General features: G+C 39.0%; 1 protein-coding gene across 1 annotated transcript; it reads right to left on the minus strand.

Annotated features, from left to right (window-relative positions):
- Window positions 1–2,075: 2,075 nt before the first annotated feature.
- LOC142532300 (uncharacterized) lies at window positions 2,076–2,753 on the minus strand. Its single transcript, XM_075638619.1, has 2 exons — window positions 2,738–2,753; window positions 2,076–2,623 (listed from the first exon to the last, which is right to left on the minus strand). Exons 1-2 carry the CDS (start codon window positions 2,751–2,753, stop codon window positions 2,076–2,078), a joined length of 564 nt encoding a protein of 187 aa, XP_075494734.1.
- Between the last annotated feature and the right edge of the window lie 16,030 nt (window positions 2,754–18,783).

Genomic DNA, 18,783 nt, shown 5'->3' on the forward strand with positions numbered 1-18,783 from the left:
GACTTGTATGTAAATGATAATGATGAGCCCTAGGCACAGTGGATGGGTAATGTTATCACTGACGTCCGACAGCTGCCGGGTACCACAGTTCTATGTATGATGGATCCATCGTAAATGATAATGTACGATAGTCACCTCTAATGAACTGAATTCACCTATGATGAATGATAAATGAAGAATGATGATTAACGATGAGCTATTTTGACACGTCACAATTGCATATGACACGTTTACACTAAGCTTTTAAAATTCATGAAAGATATGTTGATTACAATATTTTTTAATGTTGTCTGCTAATGTATAGGTATTTGTTATTTATGATACATGTGTGTTGAGTCTTTCGACTCAAGAGGCATGTGTGATACAGGTGAGTTTGATGTCGAGGAGACTGGAGGTGCTGGACTCCGAGTCAACAGACCTGGTGGGCGACACGACCCGAGGACCTTATGATTTTTCGCACATTCATGATTTTATGTTTTTGGGAGAGGATATAAGGATTTTGTACGTTGTTTTATCTTACGGTCTGATGTTTGGATTTTACTCATTTTTTTTACTCTGCTATATTTTTAGTGGTAATTTCTTATGATAATTTTTAAATGATATTTTTAAGTAGGATTGCACGTATGCGATTTATTTAAAATGTTTATTTCAAAATGAGAGCTTTTTTAAAAAAAAATTCCCGCATTTTAAATTAGTATATGTTTCAAGGGGTCTTTCCTCTAGCATAAACTTCAAAATCAAACCACTGAATTTTTACTTGTAGAGGCCTCTGTACTGATAAATTTGCCAAGAATATCCCTTTTTTACTCAAAACATCTGCAACCACATTAGCCTTGCCGGAATGGTAGCTAATGTCACAGTCATAGTTTTTAACAAGCTCTAGCCACCTCCTTTGTCACATGTTCAAGTCTTTTTGCGTGAAGAAATATTTAAAACTTTTGTGATCCGTGTAGATTTTACATTTCTCACCATACAAGTAGTGCCTCCAAATTTTCAACGCAAATATGAATGCTGCAAGCTCAAGATCATGCGTCGGATAATTCTTTTCATGTACTTTCACTTCTCTTGACGCATACGCTATGACTCAGTCATTTTGCATGAGAACGGCGCGCAATCCAAGTTTCGAAGCATCAGTAAATAACACATATTCCCCTTGCTCCGTCGGCATAAATAAAACTGGTGTTGTAATGAGTGCTTACTTCAACTGATCAAAGCTACTTTGACACTCCGGTTCCCATACAAATTTCGCATTTTTCTTCGTCAAAGATGTCAGGGTACTGCTATGGACGAAAAACTTTGATGAACTTACGATAGTAGCCAGCTAAACCCAAGAAACTGTGGATTTCCGTCACACTTTTAGGCACCAGCCATTCTTTAACCGTCTCGACCTTAGATGGGTCGACCTCTACTCCCTCTTTTGACATGATGTGGCCCAAGAATGCTACCCTCTCTAGCCAAAAGTCACTTGCTAAATTTTGCATATAATTTACACTCTCTTAATACTTGCAAGGTCGTCCTCAAATGCTGATCATGATCCTTACTGCTCTTGGAATAGATTAAGATATCATCGATGAAAACAATAATGAAGTGATCGAGATACGGATGAAATACGTGATTCATGAGATCCATGAAGATCGCTGGAGCATTAATTAATCCAAAAGGAATCACTAAAGACTCATAATGCCCATAACGCATTCTGAAAGTCGTTTTGTGTACATTCGCCTTCTTTACTCTCAGCTAGTGGTATCCAGACCGAAGATCTATCTCTGAAAATACTGAAGCTCTTCTTAGTTGATCAAACAAATCTTCGATTCGGGGTAATGGATACCTATTCTTTACTGTCACTCTATTCAGCTCTCTGTAATCGATGCAATATCTCATGATCCCGTCTTTTTTCTTCACAAATAGTACTGGTGCACCCCATGGAGAGAAACTAGGGCGAATAAATCCCGAGAGAAACTAGGGCAGATACATCCCTTGTCTAATAGCTCTAGAATTTTATCTTTTAATTCTTTCATTTCAACAGATGCTAGGCAATATGGTGTATTAGAGATCGGCATGGTACCAGACATCAATTAAATAGAAAATTCCACCTCTCGCTCGGGTCGGATACAAGAAACATCCTCATGGAACATGTCCGGAAAGTCCTTGACAACCTCCACGTCCTCGATCAATCGACTGTCAATAGTAGGTACAAATATAATACTAGCAAGAAAACCTTCACAGCCTCTCCAGATTAGCTTCTTTGGACGGATGCATGAAATGATATACGGCATTTTATTGCTTTGTGCAGTCTCAAAGATGAATGCTTTCCCATTAGGCGGTTTAATAGATACCGACCTCCGTCGAAAATCAATAGTAGCCCCATTCAGTGTGAGCCAATCCATGCCCAAAATAATATCGAACCCGGGCATTGGTAATACAATAAGGTCCGCCCGTATAACATTCTTTTGCAATTTGAGTTCCACATCCTTAACCACGCTTGTCGAGACCATATGTTCCCCATAAGGCACTGTAACTCTTAATCCCGACTCTATGTCCACTAGTAAGATTCCCAATTGCTTCACGAAGGATTCAGATATGAAAGAATGCATAGCTCCAGAATCTACCAAAGCGTAAGTAGCTACGCATGCTAACAAAATTTGTCATGAAATAAGCGCAGTGTCTGCCTCCGCTTGCTCGACATGCATTACGTAAGCCCTTCCAGTCATGGGTTGTTTAACCTTCGGGCAATCACCAGCCTTATGCCCCATTCCTCCGCATTTGAAGCATTTGTAGGTGCCCCACATGCACTTGCCATAGTGATGACGATCTCACTCCTTGCAAAGTGGCTTCTCAGCAGTCTTCGGGACGTTCTCTCTAGGTGGTTGTCCTTGTGGTTTCAGCTTTTCTGGTCATTTGGGTGGTCCCGTGAATGGTTTTTTGTTCTACTGACTCGATTGTTGGGCACGATTCCTCTTGGGTTGCATCTCCAATCAATATCCTTTAGAGATTGCTCGGCCCGAAAATCTTTAGCAACAGTAGTAGTATAGTCAGTAAGATCAATGAGCATCACATCACGACGGATCGTTGGCCTCAATCCATCCAAGAAATGTCGTAACTTCTTTGCAGCATCATTAGCAATTAAGGGCACGAAATGACAGCGCATATCAAAATCCTGCACAAACTCAGCAACAGACAAGTACCCCCTGGCGGAGACTCATAAACTCTCTCTTCAATATCGAACGAACATCGGTAGTGAAATATTTTTCGTACAATACCCTCTTGAAGTCCTCCCAAGTTAGTGTCGCTAGATTCACCCCTCGCTCCGCTCCCACCCACCGTAGGGAAGCGTCGCCCTTCAGCAGATTGATGGTACAACGAACTCGGTCAGCATCCGCCATATCCATATACCTAAATATCACCTCTAAAAATCTAATCAATCCCTCAACCACGAATGGATCAGTAGTGCCAGAAAAATCTGTGGGATCCATCCTCCTAAATCTCTCATAGACATCTTGCAGTCGGATCCTCGCCCCATTTCCCACGTGCTGCTCTAGTAAACGAGCCATACCGACTAGTACACGGGAACTAGCATCCTGATTAGGCGGAGGCCGTTGAATCTCCTCCTGCTGCCTATCCTCATTATTACTACTAAGAATCCGTCTAGGAGGCATCTCTGTACAAATCGTTCATACCATGTAACCAACATACATTTAACATTTTAAATAACATGCACCTAACCTCTATATCATGTATCATGAAAGCATTAAAAATTCAGCACATATATTTAAGTAGTAAAAACTCACAGACTTGATGCGTGACTTCTTGAGCTTTTCGGAGTGGCACAAACATAACCCTTTGGGAATCATTGGCTCTGAAACCAACTGAAACGTCCACTACTTTTTAAATTTAAAATATAACATATTTTTTTAAGCATATAATTTGAACTTCACATTTAAATTAACTCAACATTTACATAACCAAAAACTTAATTTAACATTTAAAATTTCAAATGCATAAAATCACTAAATCGTCAATTAACAAAAATCCAACTTCAACCTTTAACATGATCAAACTAAATTCGGAAAAAAGCATAAAAATCTCTAATTAAGTCATTAACAAAATCTTTAAAATTTTGACTATCAAGATAATGCAGAAAATAAATGTCCCTCGGGAGTGTACTGCCGGACTCGATCCACTCAAGCGTCAGCTCCTCCCTCAATCTCATCCTCACCTGCAACATTCAAATCTAATGAGTCTAATGACTTTGCACGTTCTAAACATGAGTAACAAATAACACATATACAAGCACATGCATTTAAATCATACTTTTATTCAAAATAAGTTAGCATAAATTTGTAATTATAATATAATCATAAATAGTCAAATCATCAAGCTTTCCATCATTTATTGTTTTGGCTGAAGTTTGATCCTTGAAAGTGACTAGATGTATCCTCTAGTCGACTGAATAGTTTTAGCTCACCAGTCAATTCAAATCATTGAAAATATTTTTCCTTTTCTTTTAATCATAAAATATCGTGTCCTTTCCACATTCAAAAAATAGTATTTTAACAGTAAAAATTGCACAATTTTATCATAAAATCCCATATTTTCATCGTAAACATTTTAAAATATCATTTTAGAATGCGTTATGGTTCTTTGGGACACTGCCAGACCTTTCGTACTACCCGAGACGTAAAATGACCATTTTACCCTTGAATTCAAAAATTCACGACTTTAACTTTTTCACAATTTTATTGATTTGAGACTATCCCAAATAGTTATACAAGCTTAAATTGTTTTTTAATATTTTTATTTAACGCAAACTCGGGTTTTTTGATTTAATTCCTTAATTTACTAAGTCGTGAAGCGTTTTAATCCCAAATTAATCCCAACTTTAATATTTTCTTTTCTTGGAACTTTTCAAGTTCGCAATCTTGATTTTGATGTTAACAAATTTTTTTTATTTTTGTTACTAATAATCTATCTTAGTGTGCAGAAGCTAGGATCTGTCACGAGCTGTTTACATCGCAAACTGAGGACTCAACTGATTGCACAAACTGAATCAGTCTAATTGTTACGGCAATTGAGCAGTCCAGCTCATTGTCCAGTTGATAGGTGGTTCAGCAGGAGAACCTCATAAGCCTGGCCAGCCGAAAGAGTGTTCAACCGATGAAGAAACCCATCGGATCAGTTCAACTGAACGAGAGTGAAATCAGTTCAACTGACAAGTCAACTGATTTCACCAGCCCAACTCAAGATCAGTTCTGCTGACTAGTTCGAAGCATCAGTCGGAATCTTTCAGTTGTAGATGAAGACAAACTCTTTATAAGGATTCCAGCTATACACAAAGGTACAAAGTAATAGTCTAGTCAAAGGACAATAATGGACGTTGCATCAGAGCATTAAAGACAAAATGTTTCAGAAGGGCAATCGAAAAGTCGAGACACAAAGTCCAAGAAACAAATTCAATAAAAAACGGATATAAAATTGAGTCTCACTGTACGATCAGTTTTCCCGCCTATGTAAAAAGAAGATCGGTGAAAACTCAATATATAGCGACAAGAAGCTTCAGCGCATATACGAGAGAAAAGAAAAGGCACGCACATTGCACATCAGCTTTCAGAAGCAATCAGTCCAGAGGGAAATTTTCACAGTCATATAAACTTAGATTAGAAGCTTATTTCTCTCAGTGTGTCAGAATATATTTGTTCAGTTCTCACGCACACAAACACTCTCACCACCACTCAAATACAGTCTTGCACAAAGACATTAAACTTGTGTATGTAGTCTTTCTCACATAGACGTAAAATAAGTGTTGGCTGGAAGGTGCTGCGTTCAGTCTGGACTAGGAGTTCAGTTAGCCAGTGGGTAAGTCCTAAGCTGAGTGGGTTTGTACAAGTAGTTGTATAAATCAAAGTCTTCTAGTGGATCCTACCCGAGGTGGTAGAAGGGGTGACGTAGGAGCATTTGAAATCTCCGAACATCAATAAACATATCTTGTGTATTTAACTGATTAACTGTTGTTTTCAAACTGTTTGGATCAGTTAAAGTATCTGTCAGTTCAGTTGTCACCATAACTGAACTGATGAATGCAAAAACTAATCTTCTCTTTTTCAGTTATTCAGCTTACATAAGTTAAAATGTTTTCTAATATAACAGTCTTCTTCACGAAGGATGACTTCGAGTTTCAGCCACTTGGTTTTAAAACAAAACTCGATTTAATTCATCGGTGTTAACATTTTCAGAACACGAGCTGTTGCAGCTCATTGGAGAATGTAGTGTTTGAAATGCCTTCAAAGGCACTAGCACACTCGATCCTTCAATTGGTATCAGAGCTAGCTATTCTAAGAAGAACATTTGAAGAAAACCTGTTTTAAAATTTATTACTTTAAAATAGTGTTAAAAGATATTTAAAAGTATTTCATACAACTTTCAAAACTATTTGAAAATATTTATATGTTGCTCTTTAGCAAAGAGTTGAGAGGATTGGTTCTACAACTAACTTTGTAGCCACTTCTCTAGATTCTTAGCTTTGGGGGGTTTAATCAACCTGCAGGGGACTGAGAATCATTTGCATTGATGCACAGCTAAATTGCTCGATGAACAAGATTTCAGTTGCAAGCCTAACAGTACAGATGTTCTTCAGACAAAACTCATCCATGTTGGGATGTTGGTCGATTTAATAACCAGCTGAATTCCACGTGAGCCTAGTCAAAGTCTTCTCGACCAGTTGGGTAAGCACAGGGGTCAAGTTCAAAGAAGTTTAACTCGTTTCTCTAACAAATTGAACTTATGACCGATGCAGCATTTCAAGCAACCAGTTGATGGTAAATCCAGTTCTGTCACATAAACCGACTGATATCTGATGTTGTTTAAAATATTCTATTGTTGTAGCAATTTTTCTTTTTCAACTAATGTATGTACTCAGATGTAAATATAAGGAAATCTATATAAATATACATCATGTTTATCCAGTTGTGTTTCGTTGTGACTGAATGGATATTTCCAGATTTCTTGTCTACGATGCTTGAATGATTATTACCTTTGAATGAATGAGTAGATAAGTATTTTTCAAATACGGGCTTTTACTCAGTCTCTGAGGGGGAGTTTTTCTTTTATCCTCAAACTGAACTATTATTTTTTTAATCAATTTTTAAAAATTCAGTTGTTGAGAAAATTCTTCATTTTTCATCAACTGAAAATTGTTTTCTTATTTCTGTTTATTTTTCAAAGAGGTTTTCAATTCAGTTCTGGATGGGGAGTTTTTCTTTTATCCTTTATCTCTAAATGGTTTTCAAAACTTCTTTAATTCAGTTCTTGAGGGGGTGCTTTTTACGATATTTGAATGTACTAACCCTTAAACTGAAGATATTGTGCTTAACTGCTCAAGTTTTGTAATCATCAAAAAAGAGGAGATTGTTGGAACTTTTCAAGTTCACAATCTTGATTTTGATGTTAACAAAACTTGTTAATTTGTGTTACTAATAATATATCTTAGTGAGCAGAAGCTAGGATCAGTCACGAGCGGTTTACATCGCAAACTGAGGACTCAACTGATCGCACAAACTGAATCAGTCTAACTGTTATGACAATTGATGAGCAGTCCAGTTGATTGTCCAGTTGATAGGTGGATCAGCAGGAGAACCTCAGAAGCCTGGCCAGCCAAAGGAGTGTTCAACTGATGAAGAAACCTAGCTGATCAGTTCAACTGAACGAGAGTGAAATCAGTTCAACTGATTTCACCAGCTCGACTGAAGATCAGTGCAGCTAACTAGTTCGAAGCATCAGTCGGAATCTTTCAGTTGTAGATGAAGACAAACTCTTTATGAGGATTCCAGCTATACACAAAGGTACAAAGTAATTGTCCAGTCAAAGGACAATAATGGACGTTGCATCAGAGCATTAAAGACATGACGTTTCAGAAGGGCAGTCGGAAAGTCAAGACACAAAGTCCAAGAAACGAATTAAAGATACAACGAAAACAATAATTGAGTCTCACTGTACGATCAGTTTTCCAGCCTATATAAAGAGAAGATCGGTGAAGACTCAATATAAAGAGACAAGAATATTCAACGTAAATACGAGAGAAAAGAAAGGGCAAGCACATTGCGCATCAGCTTTCAGAAGCAATCAGTCCAGAGGGAAATTTTCACAGTCATATCAACTTAGATTAGAAGCTTATTTCTCTCAGTGAGTCAGAACATATTTGTTCGGTTTTCACACACACAAACACTCTCACCACCACTCAAATACAGTATTGCACAAAGAAGTTAAACTTGTGTATGTAGTCTTGCTCACTTAGACCTAAAAGAAGTGTTGGCTGGAAAGTGTTGCTTCAGTCTAGACTAGAAGTTAAGTTACGTAGTGGGTAACTCCTAAGCTGAGTGGGTTTGTACAAGTAGTTGTATAAATCAAGTCTTCTATTGGATCCTAACCGAGGTGGTATAAGGGGTGACGTAGGAGCAGTTGAAGTCTCCAAACATTCATAAACATATCTTGTGTATTTAACTGATTAACGGCTGTTTTCAAACTGTTTGGATCTGTTAGAGTATCCTTCAGTTCAGTTGTCACCGTAACTGAACTGATGAATGCAAAAACTAATATACCCTTTTTCAGTTATTTAGCTTACATAAATTAAAATATTTTCTAATATAACAGTCTTATTCACGAAGAATTACTTCGAGTTTCTTCAGCTTGGTTTTAAAATCAAACTCGATTTAATTCATCGGTGTTAACATTCTTAGAACACGAGCTATTGCAGCACATTGGAGAATGTAGTGTTTGAAATGCCTTCGAAGGCACTAGCACACTCGATCCTTAATCTTCTTAAAACGTCGACTTTTCATACCTAAAAGACCCTCGCGAACCATGAACCAACGCCTGTGGACCATGGTTCGAACACTTTCTTCTCCTAACCCTTCAACCGAACCCTAACACACTCCCCTTGAGCCATGGCCGATTCACATTGGCCCAGACTAGACCCTAGCCCTCCTGGACCCTCGTCGAACCCTCCTGGACTACCACCCCAGCCTCAGCCCCAGCCCGCGCACGAAGCCTACGTGCAAGACTCCTCCTAGCCGCGGCCCTTCGTCCTTTGAGCCACGATGGATCACAGCTTCACCAGACCCTACTACGACCCCTAGCCACCTTCCATAGACCCTACTGGACCAGCTTAGCTAGAACCAACCTAGACGCGAACCACCCTAGCCGCAGCTCAGCAACCGCACGCATGGGGAAGAGTCCTGCCCCTTTTGGACTCTTCCCTAGCTGCCTTCCACGAGTCCTAGCCCTGCTAGGACTCTTGCTAACCCTAAACCACAACCCACACCGAGACCTTGACCAGTCCTGGCCGAGCCCCAGTGCACCATCCCTCCTAGCCGTTCCAACTTCCAATCGTGAAGCATAGAAAACTCTAGGTTATTCTTCCTAGCCAAGCTCGACTCCAGCCCTCATTTCCACCTTAAATCGTCCATGTTCCACCCATTAAATGTCCTATGTTGTCAGTCAATCCCTTGGAAATCATAACATTTTTTGAACAAGCGTAAAATCGTCAAAACTTTGAAAATATTTTTTATATCATTAAGCGGTTCATGATTCAATATTTTTCATGCAGAAATAAATAGAACAAGCATAATAAGATTTTAATGATGCGTAAAAAATTTAGAAACGTGTCTTTACGTTTTAGAACGCTCGAATATACGATAATTGGAGTGGTGGGGTGCTAAGATGGACGAACGAGCGATGACGACTCCTTGTTTTTTGCTCTCTAATTTTCGAAAAATTGTGTGTGAAGTGTTTATGATTCGGCTGCTATGGGGTGCCAAAAGACCCTAGATTTCTATTTTATATATTTTAATTTGCATGTTAATGAGCTTAGGTTTTGGGCATTTGAGTTTAAGAGCAATTGGACCTACTAATCTTAAGTAAATTAGGGCTAATAACACCTATTTAATTGAAAAATAAAAGTTTATAAAAATTTGTTTTCAAAAATATTACTTTTGTTCTTTTAAAGTTCTCTCGTTTGCCCAAAACCGACTTCCCGGATAAAATCGTGCTCGTCTCGTAAAATAATTTGGACTCTAATATTTTTAGAAATATTTAATCATATTAATAAGCCTTGAAAATATTTTATCTTAGTCGTCTCCGTTCTCTTTTTCCCAGCCTATTATCGAATATTCGGATAAAATCTTCAATTCTCATGAAATCATGCAATCTAATCATTTAATTATGCAATTAGACCTTTAATAATATGATATACATCAAGTAAGAATTTAAAATCAATTAAATAAAACAATAAGCAATTTATATCATTTCCATACGTGTGGTTTACGTGGGTTGACTTTTTAGACTTGCATATACATATATGTACATTTCAATAAAAGGTAATTTTATCTACTTTCAGCCACATCAGTTCTTGAAGTCTAAGTTTTTTCAAACATCAAAAGAGGAAAATTTTTAGAATTAAAGGTTTCAGAGTTTGACAAATAAAGTATCGTAGTTTGCAAAATTGATCAGCTAAACTGAAACCATAAAACTGAAGTTATTCGAACTGAAGTTATCCGAACTGAAGATTAATAAGATAAGTCATCGGATATAATGGAACTGAACAAAGATAAATGAATTAGTAAGTCAACTGAATTGATTATCAGTTGGAATTGAACAGGCAGGACGCTTTAAGTCAACTTAACTGTCAGTCGAATAGTCTAACACCTGAACAGTTTGACACGTTTAAACCGACAAATCATACTAAACAGACTGCAAATTCGTACTACTGACAGAAGGAGTGCACAGCAGACTGCAACATCGTACTATTGTTAGAAGAATGTTGACACACTCAGAAAAGACAAATCAATGGATATGTATTAATTAATGCATTCAATATTACCATTAGAGCAAAGCTTATAAATAGTTGATGAGTTCAGTAAGAAGATTGATTTATAATTTTCGAAAGAGAGAACAATTGAAAGATCCAGTTATTCATTCAAGAATAGTTGCAATATTTGCACAGACAAAAAACTCACACTTCATAGTCGTATTCATAGCATTCAAGCTATTATTTTAGCATAGAAACTAGCACACTACATTGATATATTTGATCTTTTTAGATCATTTGCTGAGTAAGAAAGTCATTTTGAAGTACTGATGAGTTGGTAGAGACTAAGAGTGTCAGTTTGGCAATGTTTAAGTCCGAACTGAAGTGGGTTATTACAGTTGTTGTAATCTATCAATGCCTTTTAGTGAAAAACCTATCATTTTGATAGAAGGGGTGACGTAGGAGTGTTTGAAGTCTCCGAACATCCATAAAAATCTTCATGTTCAATACCTTATTTATTGTTTGAGTATTCAATCTATCAGTTGGTTTATTTCCTAAATTTAAATTAGTTAACCGATTGATATTGGCAACAAGAATCTTGAGTTCAGTTTATCGCCAAACTGACTCATATTTTAAAAGAGATCGAAGAAAGTCTCCAAGTGTTTATTTAACTCCCCTTATAAACACTTAGACTCTCCTAACCGATCCTAACACTAACCATATAAGGATTGGGTGAGTGAAGTTGGAAAGGCTAAAGGAAAGGGACGACGTGACAAGGAGACATAGTGGTGGAAAAATGAAGTGCAGCAAACCATTATCAAAAAAATAAGGTTCAAGAACCGGCAAGAAGTTAAAACCAACAATCGTATGAGCTGTATAAACAAGTCAAGAGAATCAGTAGTTGTGGGGTCCCGGACGCTAATCATGTTCTTAATCGTCATTGGGACTATTTAATCAATTATAATATACAGGGTCTAATTTTTTTTTTAATTGCGGAACGTAATGGAATAAAACTTATATACATCTCAGTATAAATTGAAGTAGTCTACAAATCAGTAAAAACTAAGGTTCAACATCTAATTATCAAGTGTCAAAACCCTATATACATCAAAGTCCGAAGTCTCCACTCTATCACGATCTCTCCTCATCTCCTGGACCCTGATCATGTCCCACCTGTTGTCATGTCCACATACAAACAAGACAACAGCCGGATAATTTCGGTGAGAAATACATCCCAGTATAAATCAACGAACATGCAATCATATAATCAATAAAAAAGCATGTAACAGATAACAGTAATATATATCAAAATCTGAAAACATAATCAATATAAAACTGTCAATCGTACTCGTGACTCCACGACTCAGACTAGACTCAATCCTAGTCTAGGGATCCCGGTTTCCAAATGTGGTATTTCTATATCAACCAACAGTAATAGAAGAAACTTTGATTCTATCCACGTCCATATAACCAAACATCCAGTGTCTTGACCTAACCGTCACAGACTTTGGCGTTTTCACCAATTTCCTATCTTGTGACATCGTGCAATGTGCCCGTGGCGATCCCACCACTATCAGGCGCTTCTGTCACAAGATCACTCGTCTAATACTCGTCGAATACATGCTTCCTATAAATCAATAGAACAAGCATATCAAATCAAATCAATAAACACAATCATAATAATAAGTATGTGATTTAGAGAAACTCAAGTATATCATACTATACTCGAGTCGATCTCCCGGTACCACATTGACTTATACCTTTCGTTTGTAGTCTCGCTCTGAAGCAATATCAGTTCTGAACTCAAGACTGTCTCTGTAAATCTGAAACGACATATCGATAATCATAATATCAATGTTCCATTCTCAATTCAATACTGAATCAGATTAATCTGGATTTAAGTCAAATCAACAGCATAACAGCACAATCTCAGTATCCCCGTCAATACCAAATCAACAGACATCAATTACAAATCATAACTCATATCCGATACAATCTGTAATTCATTCATAGTCCAAATCTGTCCGATTTCAAATCAATATAATCAGAAAATCATAACAATTCCATAATCAGTCTGTTTCTCAATCTGACTTCGATTCTACGATGTCTAACATGTCAAGAACATCATATATGAATCCTATTTGATTCTGACAATGTCATAATTTCAAGACATATCAAAATGTAACAAAACTTACGTCCAGTGGTAGCCTGCGTCGATAGGAACACAGTACCGAAGTCGGATTCGAAATATAAAGGCGTAAGGATTTTTTTACAACTCTCCGAAGCCTTCTTCCAGAAATTCTCTCGTTTCTTCCCCTTTGCCGATTCTGAGGAAATTTGATACATTATATATATATATATATATATTGCATGTAATGGACGTGTGGCTCATCCTTTGCAAAACACGTCTCGCGCATATGCGCGACATCACTCGGCGCATATGCGCGAGACCATATGTCTCGGCGCGTCCTCTGCACAGCACCTCGCGCATATGCGCTCCCATACGCGGCGCATATGCGCGAGGCCTTTTTTCATTTTACCCAACTCTCAGGTACCCTCGCGCATGTGCACGCTCCCCGTCGCGCATATGCGCCCACTTCTCTGGAGTTGACTTTAAACCCTCGCACAGATCGCGCATATGCGCGCATATGCGCGAGACCCTCTGCCCGTTTCGCGCATGTGCGCGTCTCATGTCGCGCATGTGCGCGAAAGGCACTGTCCTCGCACTTACATCTTTTCATGCTGAATCAAATCGTGTGCCGATTAATCCTCTCATAATCATATGAAATTATAAATCAATAATTATAGATTACTAGGATTAAATTCTCGGGCATTACATTTCTCCCCTCATAAGATATGATTTCGTCCCCGAAATCACAAGCAATCAATCATACCAATAAGAAGGAATGTAATAGAAACATAGTAGAAACTTACATCAGTGAAATAATGCTAGGAATTCCTGTCTCATGTCTGATTCAGTTTCTCAGGTGGCTTCTTCAATGCCATGACGAGTCCATTGAACTTTCACAAGCGGAATTGTCTTTGTTCTGAGCTGTTTTTCTTTACGATCGATAATCCGAATCGGTTTCTCGACATAACTCAATGTCTGATCCAGCTCGGTCTCGTCTGGCTGCATAATTTGAGATTCATCGGGGAAATACTTTCGCAGCATAGATACATGGAAGACGTTATGTATCCCTGATAATGAAGGCGGTAATGCGAGTCGATAGGCACTATCTCCTATCTTCTCGAGAATTTCATATGGACCAACGTATCGTGGAGACAGCTTTCCTTTCTTGCCAAATCTGACAACTCCTCGGAAAGGTGAAATTTTCAAAAATACTCTGTCTCCAGTCACAAATACCAACGGTCGACGTCGAATGTTGGAATATTTGGCTTGTCTGTCCTGTGCTGCCTTCATTCTTTTCTGAATCAGTTTCACTTTTTCAGTCATATCTCTGATCATATAAGGTCCAGTCTCGGGAACCTCAAAGATATCATCCCAAAATAGAGGGGATCGACATTTCTTTCCGTACAACGCTTCAAATGGAGCCATCTGAATACTCGTCTGATAGCTATTGTTGTACGAAAACTCGCAAAGTGCCAATGTATCCTGCCAATTAGTGCTAAAGTCAAGCACTACCGCTCTCAGCATATCCTCCAATGTTTGAATCGTCCGTTCTGATTGTCCGTCAGTTTGCGGATGATATGCGGTACTCAGATGTAACTTCCTACCTAGAGCCTGGTGCAAACTCTGCCAGAAGTGCGAAGTAAACCGAGGATCACGATCTGAAACAATCGACTTCGGTACTCCGTGCAATCTAACCACTTTTCAGACATAAATATCGGCCATCTAGTCATATCTGTAAGTCATTTTGTATGGAATAAAACATGCAGATTTGGTCAATCGATCAATCACGACCCAAATTGCATCACAACCTCTGGAGGATCTCGGTAATTGCTTCACAAAATCCATGGAAATGTGATCCCATTTCCATGCAGGAATGGAAAAACTGTGCAGTAGGCCTCCTGGTTTCTTTCTTTCAGCCTTTACCTGCTGGCAATTCAGACATTTTGACACAAATTTTGTGACATCGGATTTCATTTTCTTCCACAAAAACTGTGTCTTTAAGTCATTATACATCTTTCTGCCACCAGGATGGATACTGAATCGACTGCTTTGCGCTTCAGTCTATATCTGCTATTTCAACTCCGAAACATTCGGCACAACAAGACGATTATTCACATACAGTACATCCTCACGTACCTGAAACTCTGATTGATGACCTGATCTGATCATCTCAATCGATTTCTGAACTTTCTGATCAACTTTCTGAGCCGCTTTAATCTTCAAAATCAGCTCTGGTTCAGCTTGTATAGCATACAATCTCAACGGTCTACAATCTGTCTCAAATACCAATCCAGACAGACAGCAGTCTTCAATCAAATTCGAAACACCTATTGTCGATAAGGATAAAGAACATACCTTTCGACTCGGTGCATCTGCTGCTGCATTAGACTTTCCTGGGTAATATTTGATTTCACAATCAAAATCCTTCAATAAATCGAGCCATCTTCATTGCCTCATATTCAACTCGGATTGTGAAAACAAATACTTCAAGCTCTTGTGATCAGAATAGATCTCAAACTTTTCACCGTACAGATAATGTCGCCATATCTTCAAAGCAAAGACAATGGCCGCCAATTCAAGATCATGAATTGGGTAACGAGTCTCGTGTGGTTTCAGCTATCTCGAAGCATAGGCAATAACATGCCCTCGTTGCATCAGAATACAACCCAATCCTCGATGAGATGCATCACAATAAACCACAAAATCACCAGTACCTGAGGGAATAGTCAATATCGGTGCACGGGTCAGTCTTTTCTTTAATTCAAGAAAACTGGTCTCACATTCCTCAGACCAAACGAATGGAGCATTCTTCTGAGTCAACTGTGTAATAGGTTTGGCAATACTAAAAAAATCTTTGATGAATCGACGATAATATCATGCCAAACCCATAAAACTGCAAATCTCGGGTACTGATGTCGATCTCGGCCAAGAAATCACTGCCTCAACCTTACTGGGATCAACTGATATACCATCTCCGGATATAATATGTCCCAGAAATACTACCTGTCTCAACCAGAACTCACATTTCGACAGTTTAGCATACAATTTCTCAGCCCTCAAAATTTTCAACACAGTTCTCAGATGATTAGCATGCTCAATCATATTCTTTGAATAAATCAAGATATCATCAATGAATATGATAACAAAATCATCCAGATATCTCTGAAATATGTGGTTCATCAACCCCATAAATACCGCTGGTGCATTCGTCAAACCAAATGGCATGACAATAAATTCATAGTGTCCATACCTGGTTCTGAATGCTGTCTTCGAGATATCAGAATCCCTGACTCTCAGCTGATGGTATCCAGATCTCAGATCGATCTTGGAATATACGGATGAACCCTGCAACTGATCAAACAAATCATCAATGCGAGGCAAGGGATGTTTATTCTTTACCGTTGCTTTGTTCAGTCGCCGATAATCGATACAGAGTCTCATTGAACATTCTTTCTTCCGAACAAACAGTACTGGAGCACCCCAGGGAGACACACTGGGTCTGATATACCCCTTGGCCAGTAAATCCTTCAATTGTTCTTTCAACTCTTTCAACTCAATCGGTACCATTCTGTACGGAGCCCTCGAAATCGGAACTGTACCTGGCATCAACTCAATGTCTTTCGAATCGGAGGCAAACCAGGAATCTCATCTGGAAAGACATCAGCAAACTCACATACCACTGGCAAATCCGCCAATGATGGACTCGATTTCAGTAAATAAACTGAATAGACAAGGAATCCTTCCGCTCCTTTCTGTAACAATCGAGTCATAGACAATACGAATATCAAAGGAATTCTAGATCAAGAACCCTTACCGTAGAATTTCCACTCATCAGCCATCTCAGGTCTGAATCTCACAATCTTGTGGAAACAATCGACAGTAGCTCTGTACTTGGTCAACATATCGATACCGATAATACAGTCAAAATCAGACAACCCAAGTACAATACAGTCTAACTCAATGTCATGCCCATCATACTACAGTATACAATGTTTAACAGACTTCACTGATATCAAACATGTCCCCAACGGAGAAGAGACAGACACTACCGCAGACAATGACTCAATAGGCAAAGAATGCATCAAAGCAAATCGCTCAGATATAAATGTATGTGATGCACCAGTATCTATCAATACATATGCAGAATAACCAAAAATAAAGCAGTTACCTGCAACAACATCGTCAGTGCCTCCTGTGCTTGCTCCTCAGTCAAAGCGAATACTCTGGCCTGCTGTCTCGGAGGCTGGCTCACTGTCTGGCTTCCTTCTGGCCTCTGCTGTGACTGAGTAGACGGTGATGGTTGGAAAGAATGAACAGCAGATGGTCGTCTCCCGATCTGAGCCACTGATCCAGATGACTCTGCTGCCTGGGATCCCTGTGCACCTCTCTGGGGACATACTCGGGCAAAATGTCCCTACAGTCGACATATACGGCAACTGCCGAACACTCCTCGGCACTGCTCAGTGGAATGATTCCCTCCACAAGTGCTACAGTAAGGTCGTGTATAGCTCTGGCTCTGTCGAGGACTCCAAGAGCTAGAAGAATTACTTCCTGACTTCTTGAATTGCTTCCCTCTAGCTTTAAAGAAATCCTTCTTTCCGCCACTACTGCTGCCACTTTCAAATCGAGGAGGTGGTTGATGTGGTTTCGGTGCTGGTGGCACAAATTAAGCTCCTCTCTGTCTTATCAGACCGGCTTCGGCTCCCTTGGCTCGGTTCAGGGCATCAGTAAAATTATTCGGTCGCCCTGTGTTCACCAATGTAAAAATCTCGGGATTCAAACCATTGATAAACTGATCCGCAATCGATTCTTCGTTCTCGGCGACATGTGGAGCAAATCGCAGCAAGGTAGAGAACTTAGTCACATATTCCTCAATATTTAGCTGGCCCTCTCTCAAGTTTGCAAACTCCGCTCCCTTATCCTTCCTGTACGACACTGGGAAGAATCTCTAATAGAATTCAGTTCTAAAGACATCCCAGGTAATAGTCGTACCTCGATGCTCCAAGGCCCGCTTTGTGGTAATCCACCAGTTCTTTGCCACATCATGCAACTGGTGCCCTATCAGTTTCACTCTCTTCTCATCAGTATAGTCCAAAGACTCAAACAGCATCTCGATATCATCTAGCCAACTCTCACTATCCACTGAATTCTCAGTACCCTTCAGAGTTGGTGGATGAAATGACTGAAATCTTTTCAATAATGTCTCCATAGGAGTGGCTGTAACGTCCAACGGAGGATTCGAAGTACTACCCTGTTCTGGTACTCTTCGGGGAGGCATATCTGATAATCACAAGGGTTAGCAACCAAATACACAAATATGTTTCAGTCCGCCTCCGATCATCTTACTACTGATTCATTCTCAATAACACATGTTTTCAAATCAAGTCAGATAAACAGATAAACATGCATTATAAAGCAGTAAATCATGCTAGCAATAGAAAGCAGGAAAGAACACACCTTCTACCCCGCTCCCTAGTTCCTATCTCAATCTAAAGGATCTATCGCTCTGATACCACCTGTTGTGGGGACCCGGACGCTAATCATGTTCTTAATCGTCATTGGGACTATTTAATCAATTATAATAAACAGGGTCTAAATTATTTTTTTTTTAATTGCGGAACGTAATGGAATAAAACTTATATACATCTCAGTATAAAATGAAGTACAAGTTCTGTACCGTCTACAAATCAGTAAAAACTAAGGTTCAACATCTAATTATCAAGTGTCAAAACCCTATATACATCAAAGTCCGAAGTCTCCACTCTATCACGATCTCTCCTCATCTCCTGGACCCTGATCCTGTCCCACCTGTTGTCATGTGCACATACAAACAAGACAACAGCCGGATAATTCC

Source organism: Primulina tabacum, chromosome 18 (genome assembly GCF_025594145.1).
Source record: "Primulina tabacum isolate GXHZ01 chromosome 18, ASM2559414v2, whole genome shotgun sequence".
Lineage (NCBI taxonomy): Eukaryota > Viridiplantae > Streptophyta > Magnoliopsida > Lamiales > Gesneriaceae > Primulina > Primulina tabacum.